Source organism: Podarcis liolepis, assembly GCF_965112155.1.
Source record: "Podarcis liolepis genome assembly, chromosome: 18".
In the NCBI taxonomy this organism is placed as follows: Eukaryota; Metazoa; Chordata; class Lepidosauria; order Squamata; family Lacertidae; genus Podarcis; species Podarcis liolepis.
In genome coordinates, this window is record NC_139572.1 from 4,336,077 (window position 1) to 4,354,539 (window position 18,463).

Consider the following 18,463-nt stretch of genomic DNA (forward strand, 5'->3'; position numbering starts at 1 on the left):
AGGTACCATTGTACGCAGGTGATGACTCGACAACGGCCCTCCTTGCCAACCCACCTCCAAAGGGAAGGTTAGGCAGCTTGGATTCCCATGTCCAGATTTAGATTCTGCATGAAGCCTTTCTATTGGTAAGGGAGAGGTTCTCTGCATACAGCGAGGCAGCACCCCAATCTTTGCACACACCCCCAAAAGTATTTCGACACTAAGGGTTCACTCTGTTTCCCCTTTCCCAGTCTCCTTATCTGGCCCCAACGAAACAAAACCCCACAAACTGTCTTGCTATCTGATGGCCATCGATGGGTGGGTGGGGTACTAAAGATTCGCCCATCAGATCTCAAGTCTAGATTGTGGCTTCCTGGGGAAGGTGGGGTCCAGATGGTGGACGTAATAAAAGCTACGGAGTCAAGAGGCTGAAGAGATAAGCGCCAGGAATCTCCCTCCTTTGCAAACAACAAGATGTGGAGACTCCGCCAGGTTCTTCTGCTACTGCTGTCCTTCTCCTTGGCCCAAACAGGTCAGTAAAACCCACTAACTCACGAACCCATTTCTACTACACTTGGGGGCCAAGCCAACCTCATTCCTTCTGTTTCAGATGCTTAGGGTGCTTTCAAGCCCTAAACGGCCTCGGTCCAGTATCCCTGAAGGAGCGTCTCCACCTCCATCGTTCTGCCCGGACACTGAGGTCCATCTCCGAGGGCCTTCTGGCGGTTCCCTCGCTGCGAGAAGCCAAGCTACAGGGAACCAGGCAGAGGGCCTTCTTGGTGGTGGCGCCCGCCCTGTGGGACGCCCTCCCACCAGATGTCAAAGAGAAAAATAACTACCAGACTTTTAGAAGACATCTGAAGGCAGCCCTGTTTAGGGAAGCTTTTAATGTTTAATAGGTTATTGTATTTTAGTGTTTTGTTGGGAGCCACCCAGAGTGGCTGGGGAAGCCCAGCCAGATGGGCAGGGTATAAATAATAAATTATTATTATTATTATTATTATTATTATTATTATTATTATTATTATTATTATTAGGGTGTGAGTGCCGTTTGTATGCCTAGATCAACGGCAGGGCATCCGCTTTGCATTGCACAAGGGCTAAAGGTTCCATCCCCAAAATTCGGCTCTCCAGGTTGGGACAGTGAACTGTTCTCCTGCCCCCATGGCTTTTATTTGACACATATAAAAACAGAGTAAAACATCAAACATTAAAAGCTTCCCAATCCAGGGCCACCTTCACATGTCTTCCAAAAGTGACATACAGTGGTACCTCGGGTTAAATATGCTTCAGGTTACAGACGCTTCAGGTTACAGACTCTGCTAACCCAGAAATAGTACCTCGGGTTAAGAACTTTGCTTCAGGATGAGAACAGAAATCACACAGCGGCAGCGGGAGGCCCCATTAGCTAAAGTGGTGCTTCAGGTTAAGAACAGTTTCGGCTTAAGAACGGACCTCCAGAACAAATTAAGTACTTAATCCGAGGTACCACTGTAGCCCCTATCTCCCCTCTTACATCAGTACATACACAACATGTAGGCTAATAGTTAGTAGAGAATATATAATAGAATAATGATATCATTCGTATTGTAGGAAGAAGCCAAATTGTAGGATTAACCCGAGGTACCACTGTAGTTCTTTATCTCCTTGATATCTGATGGGAGGGTGTTCCACAGGGTGGGTGCCACCACCGAGAAGGCCCTCTGCCTGGTTCCCTGTCACTTTGCTTCTCGCAATGAGGGAAACTGCCAGAGACCCTCAGAGCTGGACCTCAGGTGATGGGGGTGGTGACTCTCCTTCAGATATAGAGGGCCAAGTCAGCTTCAGAATTTTGAACTGGGCTCAGAAACAACAAGGCTCTAGAATTTGTAAGCAGCAGCAGTAGCAGTTTATCTCTGTGTTTGCTTCTTGAAGATCCACTGGGGAGGCAGAATCGTTGCCCGAATGGAGCCAGTCCTCACTCCAGACCCTACATGGCTGCCTTGCTGGATTACCAGAACAAACGCATCTGTGGCGGATTCCTCGTGGGAGAACAGTGGGTCATGACTTCTGCACGCTGCACAAAGTAAGTATCCCTAAGGCCTTCCTCTTTTTGTAGGAGTGGTGATCATCGAGGGTAAAGCTAATTGTTGGAAGGGAGCAGGGCAGGGCAGGAATGTCCCATTGCTCCGTCTAGTCAAGTTGCATGGGATGAATTTCAACCTGTTACCTCTGAGGATGTGGACAGGCTGCTTGGACAAGTAAAATCAACCCCCTATCTCCTTGACCCTTGCTCATCGTGGCGCATAAAAGCGAGCCAGACAGGGATGGGCAATGGGCTCTGCGGGGTGGTGGATGCCTCCCTTTGTGAGGGAGTCTCCCCAGACCAGCTGGGGAAAAAATGGTTGTTAAACAACTTCCTAAAAAAACATCTTAAGGGCCAGGTGTGCAGCCTGGGGGTCATTTTGGACTCACAGCTGTCCATGGAGGCATAGGGCAATTCTGTCCCTAGGCAGCTGTCTACTAGCTTCATCTAGTATGCAGGATGAGACCCTACTTGCCCGCAGACTGTCTCACCAGAGTGGTGCATGCTCTGGTCATCTCCTGCCCGGACTACTGCAATGCGCTCTCCGTGGGGCTACCTTTGAAGGTGACTCAGAAGCTACAACTAATACAGAATGTGGCTACTAGACTGGTAGCCAGGAGTGGCTGCCAGGACCACAAAACACCGGTCCCAAAATATCTACATTGGCTCTCAGTATGCTTCTGAGCACAATTGGTACTGGCTACTAAAGCCCTGGGATGCGGGTGGCGCTGTGGGTTAAACCACAGAGCCTAGGACTTGCCGATCAGAAGGTCGGCGGTTCGAATCCCCGCGTCGGGGTGAGCTCCCGTTGCTCGGTCCCTGCTCCTACCCACCTAGCAGTTCAAAAGCACGTCAAAGTGCACGTAGATAAATAGGTACCGATTAAGATTACACGCTCTGGGATCCCACTGCTAATTCTCCCCTGGCTCCTCGCTGGCCCAAGTAAGACTAATTCAGACAGGTAGCCCTGGTGATTATCTAATGCTTATTAGATGGATTCCCTCTAAATTGATTTCTGAACTTTGATTTTATTGTTATTCAGGGCAGCTAACATCAGTCAAGGGACGCGGGTGGTGCTGTGGGTTAAACCACAGAGCCTAGGACTTGCCGATCAGAAGGTCGGCAGTTCGAATCCCTGCAACAGGGTGAGCTCCTGTTGCTCGGTCCCTGCTCCTGCCCACCTAGCAGTTCAAAAGCACATCAAAGTGCAAGTAGATAAATAGGTACCGCTCCGGCGGGAAGGTAGACGGCGTTTCCGTGCGCTGCTCTGGTTCGCCAGAAGCGGCTTAGTCATGCTGGCCACATGACCCGGAAGCTGTACGCCGGCTCCCTCGGCCAATAAAGCGAGATGAGCGCCGCAACCCCAGAGTCGGTCACGACTGGATCTAATGGTCAGGGGTCCCTTTACCTTTACTAAAGCCCTAAATAGTCTCAGCCCTGTATCCCTGAAGGAGCATCTCCACCCCCATCATTCAGCCCGGACACTTAAATCCAACTCCAAGGGTCTTCTGGTGGTTCCCTCACTGAGAGAAGTGAAGTTATGGGGGATCAGGCAGAGGGTCTTCTTGGTAGTGACGCCCTCCCTGTGGAATGCCCTCCCATCAGATGTCAAAGAAATAAATAAAGTTATGACCTTCCGTAAACATCTGAAGGCAGCCCTGCGGAGGGAAGCTTTGAATGTCTGACGTTCTGCTGTGTTTTTGTATATTCTGTTGGAAGTTTCCCAGAGTGCTTGGGGCATTCCAGCCTGATGGGTGGGGTACAAACAACAACAGCAACAAGATCAACAACAACAACAACAATTTGTTATTATTAAGGGCCGTGGGGTGGAGGCTGGTCTTTTGCACAGGGACTGGGAGAGCATTGATTCTTGGGATCTCTGACCCTGACTGTTGCTTTCTTTCCAGTTTTGATAAGGTTATCCTGGGAGCACATGACCTCAAATATGTCAGCAAAACTTACAGTGTGGCCCATGTCTACCGGCATCCAAAGTTTATGTCTAAGAACGTCACCTTTCCAAATGATATCCGTCTCCTCAAGGTATCTCACCCCAAGCCTTTTCCTCACTCTGCAAGCACCCCCGAGGGCAGCGATCCTGAAGGCAGAAGGAGATAATGTCTCCTTCCATCCCCATGCGCGAAATATAATGGACTCGTTCAGCTACATCCAGCTCTTAGTATGATCAGATTATTATCACTATTTATTGTTGTTGTTGTTGTTGTTTAGTTGTTTAGTCGTGTCCGCCTCTTCGTGACCCCCTGGACCAGAGCACGCCAGGCCCTCCTGTCTTCCACTGCCTCCCGCAGTTTAATCAAACTCATGCTGGTAGCTTCAAGAACACTATCCAACCATCTCGTCCTCTGTTGTCCCCTTCTCCTTGCGCCCTCCATCTTTCCCAACATCAGGGTCTTTTCCAGGGAGTCTTCTCTTCTCATGAGGTGGCCAAAGTCTTGGAGCCTCAGCTTCAGGATCTGTCCTTCCCGTGAGCGCTCAGGGCTGATTTCCTTCAGAATGGAGAGGTTTGATTTTCTTGCAGTCCACGGGACTCTCACTATTTATTAGAGTTCATTATTATGAACGCAGTTCTGCATTCATAAAGGAACAGGTTTCAAGGGCTTCCTATTGCAACGCTAAGGCGCTCATTTCAGCCTCATCTCCCTCTCCTTTTCCCAGCTGAAGTCAAAGGTTCGTCTGAATCAAAACATTCGCACCCTGCCATTGCCAACATCTAGCAGAGACCTCTTTGACGGGACAGCCTGCAGTGTGGCCGGCTGGAGCCCGAATGAGGAAAATTGCCCATATATGCTCTATGAGGCCAATGTCAGGATCTATGACCGACGCAAGTGCCAGAAGTTCTATCCCAAGATTGACCATGGAAAGATCTGCGCAGGTCATCAGTCTCAGTTATTTACGCAGGTAAGCGTCAGCAGAAATGGCAGGCAGCAGGACCAGAAACGGGGGAGCAGGAGGAGCACCGTCCTGTTATTGGACAGGATCCGCAGCATGGAAAAGGGGAAATAGGAAGCCGCGGTGGGAGCAGGTTGAGGAAAATACGTAGAATGTGTATGTATGTGTGGAAACTTAAGAATAAATAGAAACCTAGGAAACTAGCTTTCTCTTCCCTTGCCCAGGGAGATGCATAGGAACAGCTCAGTAATGCCTGCTCTGGCAAACAGCAGCAGACATTTCTAGCCAAGCGAGGAAAGGGGATAACCCTCTTCTCCAGCAAAATGGACGTGGGCAGAGGCCAGTCACTGGGCAGATGGGGATTACTGGTCTTCATTTCTGTGCCTCAGGGCTGAGCCTCCAAGAGTCGAATGCCCCCCAACACAGATGGTGGAATCATAGAAATGTAGAGTTTGAAGGGACCCCCAAGGGTGGGGGAGGTCTGCTCCCCTGCCGTACAGGAATCTCAGGAAACATGCGCATGCCAAGCCCCAGCCACACAGCTCCCCAAGTGACCCTGGGGCCTAGTAACTAGCTCCCACACAGCCAACCTCACAGGGTTGTTTTCTGGGTGACAGGGAGAGAAAGGGAAGCCATATTTGGCCCCTTGAGCTCCTCACAGGAGAAGGAAGCCTGTCAATACAATATGTATTTGTGTGTGGACTCAGAGAAAACTATGAAGCGATGTACAAAAGTGGGGAGCCGAGTTTAAATATCATTCAAAACAAGAGAGAAACAGGAATTGGGAGGTTTGCCTATCTTGTTGCAGTTGAAGTCCTCCTTGAGGTGGAGCCAAATCTTCCCCCACCTGCCATCTTTGCTTCCTTCCTTCCACAGGGGGAGATGGGTGATCCTTTGGTGTGCAATGGCGTAGCACATGGAATCCTCTCCTACAGCAACCCCTGCCCTCCTGCCGTTTACACTCGCATCGCCCAGTACCTTCCTTGGATCAGGGAAACCATGGCCAAGTGAAGAGGAGAGGGAAGACCTCCTTCTTCTTCTCGCCTTTAATGCTTCTGCTTGCTACATAAGCCGTTTGGCTTGAATCCTGCAACCATACACATACATGCACACTGGCCCCCCTCAACAGCTGCAGAAAGTCTCAGGTGTTTCGTACACGATTCGGTTTCCACAAGTTCCTTCAGTCCCTCCCCATCCCCTTCAAGAAAACCGCTCACCTCCTTTCCTCTACTGTGTTCCCCTTCGTACCTCTTCCCCGACCTTCACTGCTCCATCTCTCTCATCTGAAAAAGGTGCCCTTCTTCTACTTAAGAACTGTTCTGTCCCTTCTCTCTCCCTGTCCCCATACGGCTGGAACAATCTCTCAGAGTGCCATACGCCTCCGTCTCCCTGAAGCGACTCCTCCAACCCTACCTGGTTTCTCCTAAGGAAGAAGAAGAAGAAGAGTTTGGATTTGATATCCCGCCTTTCACTCCCCTTCAGGAGTCTCAAAGCGGCTAACAATCTCCTTTCCCTTCCTCCCCCACAACAAACACTCTGTGAGGTGAGTGGGGCTGAGAGACTTCAAAGAAGTGTGACTGGCCCAAGGTCACCCAGCAGTTGCAGGTGGAGGGAAAAGGGACCTCTGGCCTTCTCAATGTTGCTGAGATGCAACTCCCGTTATCCCTGGCCATTAGTCATGTTTGCTGCAGCTGATGGGAATCCAGCAATCTTTGGAGGACCAAAGGTTTCTCACCGTTGTCCAAATGTCTGGACTGGCCAAAGCTCCACAGATCTCCTCCTCGTCCTCTGGATCAGGGGAGGAGAACCTGTCACCTTCCAGATGTTGTTGGACACCAACTCCCACCAGCCCCAGACAACATGGCCATCAATCAACATCCATCAACATCTGGATGGCCAAAAGATTAACCACACCTCCCTTTAGATGATTCCACCTTCCTCCATCCTCCCTCTTCAGCCTGGCATAGATTTGGACGCTGTGTTCTGGGACAACGGAGGGCCAGGACTGTGGGAATTTCTCACCCTGTTCAAGAGGAGACATTTCATTTCAGCCCTAGGGGACTTCCTCTGTGCATTTCCTCCATGTCCAAATCACTGGTCTGGTCTCTAGGATTCCTAGACAATCATACAAAAGACCTTGGAACCAAAAATCATTTTAAATGGGGGCAGGGTTAAAAGTTACCAGTTTACCATTTCACATGCCAAACTCCTCCAGGCTAATGGTTGTGGTGATGTACCAGAGGGATAGAGGGGAAATTAAATTCAGATTGAACTTCCCTCATTCACGCTTTCTGGAATAAGATCCGAAACGCAGCCATCCTTTCAAATTCGCCCTCCTCTGAATTTTGCAACTTGGCTCTCCAGGCGAGTCTAGTGCACAAAAATGCAGATACTGGAATGAGGTGTGTCTGTCAGTGTGTGTAGCAGTGAAAGGAGCCTGCCCCAAATGCCTTATTTTGGGGGAATCGCATTGCAAAGACGCGCCAGTTTGGCAAACTTGCATGTGACTCTGTATCTCAAGATTAATTCACAATAAACTGCTAATGCATCCACACAAATGTGTTGTTGTTGTTTGCCTGAGCACACCGGAGAGGCGGGAAGTGTGTCCTTGCCAGCGCCCATTGTGCGCAGTAGGCTTTGGCGCAGGGAGGGGCGGAAAAGGCTGGGGGTCACACGGCTTTTATGCTGGGGGAGGTACAAAGGCCAAGCACTCCCAGATTCTGCTAGCGATTGAGCCAGACATGAACTTACGACGCTCTTCACTGTTGCACCAAGAATAAGGCCTGGAAAAGACAGGTTGGAGTCTTGCCTGCTTACCCTCGAGCAACCACACCACCTTCTGACATTGGCAATTGGCCCTGTAGGCGTGTCTTTAATTTAATAGCACTATGGTCCCTGCTCCCACCTGGTTCAACGATACTGACGTCTTGCACCGCTTCAAGGGGGCCACTTAAGAGGAGGCCCCGCCTGAGCCCCCCTGAGGCGGCCAGGTATTCTAGGACACAGTCCTTTGGGGTAAAGCCACTTCCGAGCTAGGGAGGAGGTGGGGTTGCGGGCTTCACGCCCCTCCCCACACACGTGGGGGCTGGCTTTCAGCCCCCATGATACCAGGGGAATCCTCGGACGCATCACCACCCTGGCCAGCCAATCGGCTGGCCCGGGAGGCGTGGCTGGCTCTATTTAGGTCTGGCGTGGCCGAGGGTCTCCCTCTCTCCCGTGCCACAGCTGACCTGTTTTTCCCTCCCCTCCCACCCGTTAGGCTAGGCTCTCTGACGTTGCTATGGACTTCGGTTGGTCGCCGTCAAGGGGCCTGGTAGGAATTTTCCCAACTGGCAGATTGGCACCAGCCACTTGGTTTTCGCCTACCTCGTAGCAAACCGTCACAACTCCCAGTATGGGCAGTTAGGCATTGGTGGGGGGTATTATTATGCAGATGATGGGGGGGGGGAAGGAAGCGCCATCACCTTCCCCCAAAACAAAGGGTAGTCCGGTAAAGGATTCCGGGGGGCATGGCCTGGTCCTAAGCCTATGGAGGTGTGGGCACATGGCACCCCCCGAGCGGTGACCCCGGGGGAGTTCCTAGTTGACGTGTATCAGCAGGACTCCCCCTACTGGTGGTTAACCCTTACCGGTCTTCAAGCAAGCGGGCTGAAGCCGGTTAGTTGATAGGACCAATGCCTAAGCCAATACCGCTCAATTCCTCTAATCAATAAAGTTGTGGCCTAATTTGACCCATTAACTTGAATTCTTGTGTCTCGTGTCTTTATTCCTGTGGGGGAGGCGGGAACTCGCCACGCAACTAGACATTTTTACCTCTTGTTTATGGCAGGGACACAAGGGCAGCCTGTCTATGTCAAGGTAGTTGGAGTCACCCATGCCTACGGCATAGACATGGACGGACAAACTGTCCACTTTTATGCCTTCCAGCTTCTTCTTTTTCCCATCATAAGTTCAGTTATCCACATATCTGCATAAGTTTGCATGCTTGTTTTTTAAAGAACGGACGGAAAACTCATGAAAATTCAACAGCATTTTAATGTGAATTTCTTTCGATACACACTTTTGTGTGCAATTGTGCCACAAATTCATATTTTTTTGCAAAGCAGTTTGCTGTGAGATAATGCATTTTTGGCATGCTTTTTTTAAACTATTCCTTGCATCAAAGGACACACTTTCCCCCCATTATGTGCATTCCCATAAACATGACTTGGCTGGAGACCTAAACTGCAAAATCTGGAGAAATGTGAATTTTGGAGGATGGCTGTTTTTGGTGTGAACCTTGTTTTGGAAATTGTGAATGAGGGAGGTTCAACTTTCAGTCCAGGCTGAATATTAAATGTCTCCTCCATTCCTACAACACATTGCAGTTTATTTTGTGAAAAGGTTCTTTGTGAGGTGTTGTGGGTGCCGAAATGTTTTGGATCTGCATCTAGGAATCCTAGAGGTTAGGGTGGTCTTTGGGGGGCTGATGGAATACAGAGAAGATTCCTTTAGAAATGAGATAGAGTCCTTCCCTGTTGGCCAAGAGGACCACGTCCCACATCCCTCAATCTAAAGGGGCTTGACCTGACCTTGTCCCAGAATTCAGGTTCCAATGGCAGGTCTGCGGACCTCTGGGAGGAAGAGCCAGTGGAAGCATCTAAAGCAGAGGTGGCTGACATATTGGCCATCCAGATGTTGATGGACTTCAACTCCCATCAGCCCTCACATTTGGCTATACTGGCCAGGACTGATGGGAATTGGAGTCCAGCCACATTGAGAGAGTCACAGGTCCTTCCCTCCTGATCTAAAGGAACATGATGCTCTCTAGATGTTGCTTTACTCCAGCATCTGGGGACCACAGTTCCTCCATCCCTGCATTAGGGGAAGGAAGGGAGAAGGGAGGAGCGGCTTGAGGGAGATGGAGGTCTGTGGAAGGGTTTTCTTCAAGGGGACGGGAGGCAGTGAAGGCACCAAACACCATCCTGTATGAAACATCTGATAGATCTTCCTTTTTCGCAGCCATTGAGGTCTCTCTCTCTCTCTCTGTGTGTGTGTGTGTGTTTTGTTGCAGAATGCAAGCCAAGCAGGTTATTCAGCCAGCAAAAGCATTAGGGGTGGGAAAGAAGGCACAATGTCACCGCAGTTGCTTCTTCTGTTCTCCGTTTCATGGTTCTCTTGATCCATGGAAGGTAATGGGCAATGCGAGTGTAAACTGCTGGAGGGCAGGAATAGACATACGAGGCGATTCCTTCTGCCACACCATCACACACCAAGGGGCCACCCGAATCGCCCTGTGGTGAGGAGAGAGAGAACAAAGATGGCAGCTGGGGGAAGATTTGGATCCACGTTGTGGCAAACTCTGGAGCCTGAACCAGGGCAAGCTGCTGGGTTCCTGTTGGTTGGATCAGTCAATTCTGAGAGGAGACCTTGGTGGACATTCCCCCTAATACAGTGGAGCCTCGGGTTGTGAACGTGATCTGTGCGGGAGGAACTTCCGCAACCCGCCCCACCCGCGCGGGTCACGATTCAGTGGTTCTGCGCATGTGGAAAGTGCCATTTAGCGCTTCTGCACATGCGCCGAAACCCGGAAGAAACCCGTCCCGGTACTTCTGGGTTTGGCGCGGTGCACAACACCTGAAGTGCCTGTAACCCGAGGTACCACTGTATACACATTTTGGAGGGCAATGTCTTTCTAATCAATTGCATTTTTGTACATCGGTTTTACCAATATACGCATTTCTATGTGCTCTTTCTGCTAGTGCACTCCTTTATGTATATATTATTTGAGTGGATAACTATTGATCAAAGATAACTAGATGATACATACACCCGGACAACACCATTACTGGCCCCAACAACATCACACATACCATCTCGGGACTATTTAATTGCTCATCGTCTAACATTGTGTATGCCATCAAATGCCAACAGTGTCCTTCAGCTCTCTATATTGGACAAACAGGCCAAACCTTACGCCAAAGAATAAACGGACATAAATCAGACATCAAGAATCACAAAACAGAGAAACCAGTAGGAGAACACTTCAATCTCCCAGGACATTCTATACAAGATCTCAAAGTAGCTGTTTTACTACAAAGGAATTTCAGAAATAGACTGGAAAGAGAAGCTGCTGAATTACAACTCATTACCAAACTTAAAACCATGGAGAAACCTGGTCTGAACAGAGACATTGGATTCTTATCTCATTATACATGACTAAGACATTTTTCACCTTCTCACCCCTTGCCTTTTCCTGTAAGACTTATTGCAGTCGTTAAGAGTCGTCAACAGGCTCATTCAGCTATCTGCCAATCACCCATTCCCACCACCCTTCTGAGTAATACCCCTCCCCACCTTCTCACTATATAGAAGGATCTGGCAACTTCTGTTTCAGTGTATCTGAAGAAGTGTGCATGCACACGAAAGCTCATACCAAGAACTAACTTAGTTGGTCTTTAAGGTGCTACTGGAAGGAATTTTTTTATTTTGACTATGGCAGACCAACACGGCTACCTATCTGTAACTAGATGATCGCAGATAACCGAATTTCAGTTCCGCTATTAGTTCAGAAAGCAATCAGTTCTGCTTGTGTTCAAAATGTGAACCAGACTAAAGGTGGCACCCCATAATATTATGAAACACAATGAGTGTTGATTTCAGTGGGTCTGCTCTCAGTAGGACATAGGGCTCGCTTGTCCTGTCCGAGCAGTTTCCCCCTTGCCCCACTCCTTTCCCAGGGAAAATCAGCTCTTTAGCTCTAAATAGGAACAAACAGCAATCTGCAGAAAACTCCTTTCTTGTTTGCTCTGATTCAGCTCCAAAGACCGGTTTTCTCCTGGAAAAGCAGCGGGACAAGAGGAATTGTGCAGCAGCCCTTAGGAGGATGCAAGCCTAAATAACTCCACCTTCGCTTTTGGGGACCCATGGAGCCCCTGTGAAGCACAGAAGTGAAGGGCATCTTTCAACATCCACCCCTGGGAATTGGCAGACATTCTATGAAGCCACTGGGTTGGTCAGGCCAGGTGTAAGTAGACTGGCATCTGCCCATGTCTATTTTGCTGCTAAAGGTAAAGCTAAAAGCACCCCTGACCATTAGGGCCAGTCGTGGCCGACTCTGGGGTTGCGGCGCTCATCTCGCTTTATTGGCCGAGGGAGCCGGCGTACAGCTTCCGGGTCATGCGGCCAGCAGGACTAAGCCGCTTCTGGCGGACCAGAGCAGCGCACGGAAACGCCGTTTACTTTCCTGCTGGACCTATTTATCTACTTGCACTTTGATGTGCTTTCGAACTGCTAGTTTGGCAGGAGCAGGGACCGAGCAAAGGGAGCTCACCCTGTCACAGGGATTCGAACCGCCGACCTTCTAATCGGCAAGTCCTAGGCCCTGTGGTTTAACCCACAGCGCCACCCGTGTCCTTTTGCTGGAGAGGAGAATAATTCCTCAGAAGGGTGGGATCCATAACTGGGGAAGACGTGCAGCTCCTTCCCCCCACCTTATCCCATCACTTGCTGCTTCTGCTGGCTCTCACCTTGAAAATAGTCTCAGGCCTTTCGGGTCTCCCGGCACAGACCTTCCCATCATTGAGATCAGGATATGGCTTCCCGTACCTACTACAGCCAGAGATGGCGATATTGGTCTCATAGAGTGTTGTTGGTGCCCAGTCTTTGTAAACCCGGCCCCATCCTGCCACGCTGCAGGGCGTCCCATTGGAGAGGTAACGGTTAGATTTGGGCAAGCGCAGGATCTGGACGTTTTCATTCAGAGTAGCGTTGGATTTCAGCTGTGGAAAGGAGAGATGGCAGAGAGCTCATTGGTTTAGTGTTGCTCGAGGAAGCCATTTGGGGAATCTGATGCCTCTGAAATGGGGAACTTTGGGCAAAAGAAATCAGCAGACTGCATTGATAATACCGAATGATAATATTACGGTATGGATAATATTAATGGCGCACATTCAACTGGGTGGTTGTACCAGCAAGAGTCTTGAGACTGCAATGGGACTTCTCCACTGCACCCCCTATCTACTTTCTGGCAAACATTTCAAGACTAAAACAACACAACTGATACCGTTTTAAGAACAACATTCTCAAAATTACATAAAAACAACAAGCAGCCGCCTACTCCAATTATACTTATTTCAGGGCTGCCCATGACAGGACATTTGGCCCCCCAATGCCAGGGTAAACTGCGCAATGTCTGCTTCATTATGCTGCACACATTGGGAGGGAGGAAGACACTTGACCCCTTCTGCCTTCAGGATCACTGACCTCGGGGGAAAGATAGAAGGAGAGATTGCTTGGAGCAAGTTACCTTGAGCAGACGGATATCGTTGTATAAGACGAGTTTGTTATATTGGTTATATTCTTTATATTCAGGGTGTGGGTAGTTAGCCTCAATGCTGAACACTTGCTGAGAGGGTTCTTCAGCGGAGATTTTATGTGCCCCCAAGGTGACAATAAAATTGCTGGAACGAGAGCATCAGTTAGTGTCAGAGATGCCAGGACTCAATCCCCTCCTGGTCCCCGTGCAAAAGACCAGGCCCCCTCCATACAACCAGCTGTGAACCTTGATGGTTAGGTGGTCATCTGTCATGGGTGCTTTAGCTGACCAGATGACTCTTGCAGTCCAATTGTATAATTCTCTGATTCTATGACCATCCCTGCTAAAAATCAGGGCGAGATTAGTGAGACTTACCGATTGCAGTGCGCAGCCGTCATTACCCACTGGGGCGCCACCAGGAATCCGCCACAGACGTAGCCCTCAGGATCCTCTAAGTAAGCCATGTAGGGTCTGGAGTGGGGCTTGGCTTCGTGCCCCCCAACAATCTGACTCCGCAATGGATCTGCAAGAATCGTATGCAGAGATCAGCTCCTCCTCCTCCTTGCATGTTCTGGGGGTGTCTTCCACACATTCAAAGTTATTGGGCTGGCAAAAGGAACGAGTCACCATCCCAATGAGCTTACTATTCATTTTCCTAGCAAGGAAGTTAGAGAAGCGAAAGAGACCTCCTTCGTTCCATTAGGTCAGGATTCTCCTGCAAGGAATGCCAAAAGTGGCTCCCAAGGAAGAAAGATCTGGGTCTCTCCAACCTGGATATGCTGTTGCGGATTGAAATTGGGACCTTGTGCAATGCAAAGCAGGTTCTCTTCCACTGAGCTTCAGCCCCTCCCCAAGGAAAAATCAAGGAGAAAAAAGCAGGGCAGAATCATGGGATCACAGAAGCCAGTCCAGCCCCCACTCAGCGTCATTTACCTTGGTGGGTGACTAAACCCTGTTAGTAGATCCCCCAACCTTAGTCTCAGCCCTGTATTGATTCAGCACAGATTCCCCTCTTATCATGCCCAGCTCAGATTTTAGTCTGTGGCCTGATAGAACAGGAAGCCTCCAGGAACTGCTGTGGCCTGAAATCTGCTTAGAAAAAAGAAGATAATATTGCAGACTCTAAACTCACATCAGCACAAGCCTATGGCTACCATGATACCTACGGTCTTCCCCTAGTGTTCACCCCAAAATCTGGCTTTTACCAGGTACTCTGTACCTGAAGGTAGAACCCCCAATTTCCCCTTCTGAGCCATTGAATGATCCCCATGAATTTGTCTGCTCCTTCAGTTTTGGAAAACCGGTGGCTTGGAATAAATCAGGGGAGGAAGGAAGAATCAGGCATTGAAATGGGAATCCTGGTTTGCTGGGGAATCCAGTGGATTCACTGGAGGCAAAGGCAATGAGTCTGGATTGGATTTGCCACCCAGCAATGGCATAATCACCTCAGTTCCCTGTGCTGATTCCTGCCTCTGGTTCATGGAGGGCACCCACACCCTGAATGTAGGGGAAATCCCTTGCAGAAGACCACAGTGCCTGGAGACAGACAGTCAAGTCGTGACCAGAGAGGGAAGGACGGCTGGGAGGAGGATTTCAGGGAGAAGAAACCCCATAGTGCATCATCTGCCATGGTGCTTTTACTCACCTGTTTGGGCCAAGGAGAAGGACAGCAGTAGCAGAAGAACCTGACGGAGTCTCCACATCTTGATGCTTGCCAAGGGGGGAGATGCCTGCGCTCAACTCTTCAGCCTCTTGACCCCGTGGCTTTTATGGCCTCCAGCCTCTGGACTCCACCTTCCCCAGGAAGGCACAGTCTAGACTTGAGATCTGATAGGCAGGCTTATCGTTTCTCGTTGGCCACGTGACTGATCCCACCACGAACGGCAATCAGATAGTCCGATGGGGAGACTGGAAAAAATGAGAAACGGAGTGATCCCTGAATTGGAGACATTTTAGGCAAAGGTTTATGAAATCAGAGTAATGGAGACAATGTATTCATTAAAGCAAAATCAGAGACCAGCTTTTGGAAATCTCAAGTGGCTGTTACTATTATAATATTATGATTACAATTATTTTATTGGATTTGTAGACTTCCTTTCTTTCCAACAGGGCACTGGATTCCTAACGGTTTCGGTGGCCGCTTGGTTGAAAGAAGCAAAGAGACTTTCCACCCTTCGCTAAATTACTTGCTAGGAAAACCATTTGCAACCTCAACTGCGGTGGATTCCTCACTGTGCTCCAGTGGGTAATGACGGCTGCGCACTGTAATCGATCAAGCATTTAGTTTCTAGACCCTTGATCATCTTTCTTGCCCTCCTCTTCAGACCTTCCAGCGCATCAAATTGTGGTGCCCAGAATTGGACACAATATTCCAAGTCTGGTCTGACTAACGGAGAATTGAGGGGTACTATGACTTCCCTTGATCTGGACATTTGACTTCTGTTGACACAGCCTAGAATAGCATTAACTTTCTTTCATCCTACCTCACACTGTTGACTCATGTTCAGCTTCTGGCCCACCAAGACGCCTAGATCTTTTTCACATGTACAGTGGTACCTCAGGTTACGAACAGTCCTGTTTACAAATGATTCAGGTTAGGAACTCTGCAAACCTGGAAGTAGTTGCTCCGGTTTGCAAACTTTGCTCTGGAATAAGAATGCTTTCCGCTGCTAGGGGGAGGGCTCTGGCTGTGGCAAGGCCTATGGGAAAGTGTGCCTTGGTTTAAGAACGGACTTCCGGAACAAATTAAATTCGCAACCCGAGGTACCACTGTACCGCTAGTAAACCAGGTGTCCCCGATCCTATATTTGTGCATCTGAATCCAGGCTCTCATCAATCCTTGATATTTAAGAAGACCACCTGAATTCAGAGCAGAGCCACCACCACCTCGGGTCTTCCAACCCAAAAACTACCAAAAGCTGCTCCCAAGGAAATGAGATCTAGGTCTCCTCAACCTGGATATGCTGTTGCGGATTGAAATTGGGACCTTGTGCAATGCAAAGCCCTTGCTCTCCTGAGAGCCAGTGCGGTCTAGTGGTTAAGAGCGGTGGACTCGTAATCTGGGGAACCGGGTTCGCTTCCCTGCTCCTCCACATGCAGCTGCTGGGTGACCTTGGGCCAGTCACACTTCTCTGAAGTCTCTCAGCCCCACTCACCTCACAGAGTGTTTGTTGTGGGGGAGGAATGGAAAGGAGAATGTTAGCCGCTTTGAGACTCCTTCAGGTAGTGATAAAGCGGGATATCAAATCCAAACTCTTCCTCTTCTCTTCTGAGCTGCAGCTCTCTCCCAAGGAAAAAGCAAGGAGAATAAAGTAGAGCAGAATAATAGGAACACAGAATTTGGTCCAACCTCCACTCAGTGCCATTTAGCTGGGTGGGTGATTAACCCTGTTAGGAAATCCTCCAGCCTTATAAAAATCTCACATCAGCACAAGGCTATGGCCCCCATGATACCTACAGAGCTATGTTCTTCCCCTAGGAAAGGTAAAGGGACCCCTGACCATTAGGTCCAGTCGTGGCCAACTCTGGGGTTGCGGTGCTCATCTCGCTTTATTGGCCAAGGGAGCTGGCGTACAGCTTCTGGGTCATGTGGCCAGCAGGACTAAGCCGCTTCTGGCGAACCAGAGCAGCGCACGGAAACGCCGTTTACCTTCCCACTGGAGTGGTACCTATTTATCTACTTGCACTTTGATGTGCTTTTGAACTGCTAGGTTGGCAGGAGCAGGGACTGAGCAACGGGAGCTCACCCTGTCACAGGGATTCGAACCGCCGACCTTCTGATCAGCAAGCCCTAGGCTCTGTGGTTTAGACCACAGCGCCACCCGCGTCCCATTCTTCCCCTAGTGTTCACCCCCAAATCTGACTTTCACCAGGTACTCTGTTCCTGAAGGTAGAATCCCCAATTCCCCCTTCCGAAATGAGCCATTGAATGATCCCCATGAATTTGTCCACTTCTTTTGTTTTGCAAAATGGTGGCTTGGAATAAATCAGGGAAGACTGAAAGAGAATGAATGGGAATCCTGGTTCGCTGGGGAATCCAGTGGATTCACAGGGGTCAAAGGGAATGACTCTGGATTGCATTTGCCACCCAGCAATGACAGATCACCTCAATTCCCTGTGCTGATTCCTGCCTCTGGTTCACAGATGGTGCCATTATGGCAACGCTAGGCAAGGGCACCCACACCCTGAATATAGGAAGCATCCCTTGCAGACGACCGCAGTGCCTGGAGACAGACTTGAGATCTGATAGGCAGGTTTATCATTTCTCTCGGTCCACGTGGCTGATCCCACCACGAACGGCAATCTGATAGTCAGATGGGGAGACTGGAAAAAATGAGAAATGGAGCGATCCCGGAATTGGAGACTTTTTAAGCAAAAGTTTATGAAACCAGAGTAATGAAGACAATGTATTATTAAAACCAGAGACCAGCTTTGGAAATCTCAAGCGGCTGTTACTATTATAATAGTATGATTATGATTATTTTATTGGATTTGTTTGTTGTTGTTGAGTCGTTGAGTCGTGTCCGCCTCTTCGTGGCCCCCTGGACCAGAGCACGCCAGGCCCTCCTGTCTTCCACTGCCTCCCGCAGTTTGGTCAAACTCATCCTGGTAGCTTCGAGAACACTGTCCCACCATCTCGCCCTCTGTCTCCCCTTCTCCTTGCACCCTCCATCTTTCCCAACATCAGGGTCTTTTCCAGGGAGTCTTCTCTTCTCATGAGGTGGCCAAAGTCTTGGAGCCTCAGCTTCAGGATCTGTCCTTCCAGTGAGCACTCAGGGCTGATTTCCTTCAGAATGGAGAGGTTGGATCTTCTTGCAGTCCATGGGACTCTCAAGAGTCTCCTCCAGCACCAGAATTCAAAAGCATCCATTCTTCGTCGATCAGCCTTCTTTATGGTCCAGCTCTCACTTCCATACATCACTACTGGGAAAACCAGAGCTTGAACTATACAGACCTTTGGATTTGTATACTGCCTTTCTTTCCAACAGGACAGTGGATTCCTAACGCTTTCTCTGGCCGCTTGGTTGAAAGAGGCAAAGGGAACCACCATCACCTCAGTTCTTTTAATGAGTTTCCAAACAGACTGGGAAATCTCTTTGCCTCTTTCATGCCCTCATGCCTCAGCTGTGGCACGGAGGTGGCTTCCCCCAATGTTTTGTATCTTGTCTGATTATTTTCCTCTTATTTTGGTGTGTTGGAGGGGTGTCTGGGGGCCT

General features: G+C 49.4%; 3 protein-coding genes across 4 annotated transcripts in view; 1 reads left to right on the top strand and 2 right to left on the bottom strand.

Annotated features, from left to right (window-relative positions):
* Window positions 1-18,463, bottom strand: part of LOC310697487 (duodenase-1-like) — a 167,352-nt gene that overhangs the window by 7,649 nt on the left and 141,240 nt on the right. The gene's annotated exons all lie outside the window — the stretch shown is intronic.
* Window positions 1-18,463, top strand: part of LOC310697490 (cathepsin G-like) — a 25,815-nt gene continuing 7,352 nt past the window's right edge. Inside the window, exons 1-5 of one of the 2 annotated variants that reach the window (XM_083484190.1) lie at window positions 5-511; window positions 1,894-2,044; window positions 3,952-4,084; window positions 4,718-4,960; window positions 5,828-6,377. In XM_083484190.1, coding sequence (XP_083340316.1) covers window positions 454-511; window positions 1,894-2,044; window positions 3,952-4,084; window positions 4,718-4,960; window positions 5,828-5,962 — 720 coding nt within the window. In that variant the 5' untranslated portion in view covers window positions 5-453 and the 3' untranslated portion in view covers window positions 5,963-6,377. Of the gene's footprint in view, window positions 512-1,893; window positions 2,045-3,951; window positions 4,085-4,717; window positions 4,961-5,827; window positions 6,378-18,463 lie in introns of those variants that run through there. The other variant, XM_083484191.1, reaches the window with a different exon arrangement.
* The window catches only part of LOC310697469 (mast cell protease 2-like), a 23,060-nt gene continuing 14,354 nt past the window's right edge, over window positions 9,758-18,463 (bottom strand). The window contains exons 2-5 of the mRNA XM_083484155.1: window positions 13,623-13,770; window positions 13,239-13,392; window positions 12,460-12,711; window positions 9,758-10,224 (exon numbers count right to left, since the gene is read on the bottom strand). Of these exons, the coding sequence (XP_083340281.1) occupies window positions 10,042-10,224; window positions 12,460-12,711; window positions 13,239-13,392; window positions 13,623-13,770 (737 nt within the window). The 3' untranslated portion in view covers window positions 9,758-10,041. The remainder of the gene's footprint in view (window positions 10,225-12,459; window positions 12,712-13,238; window positions 13,393-13,622; window positions 13,771-18,463) is intronic.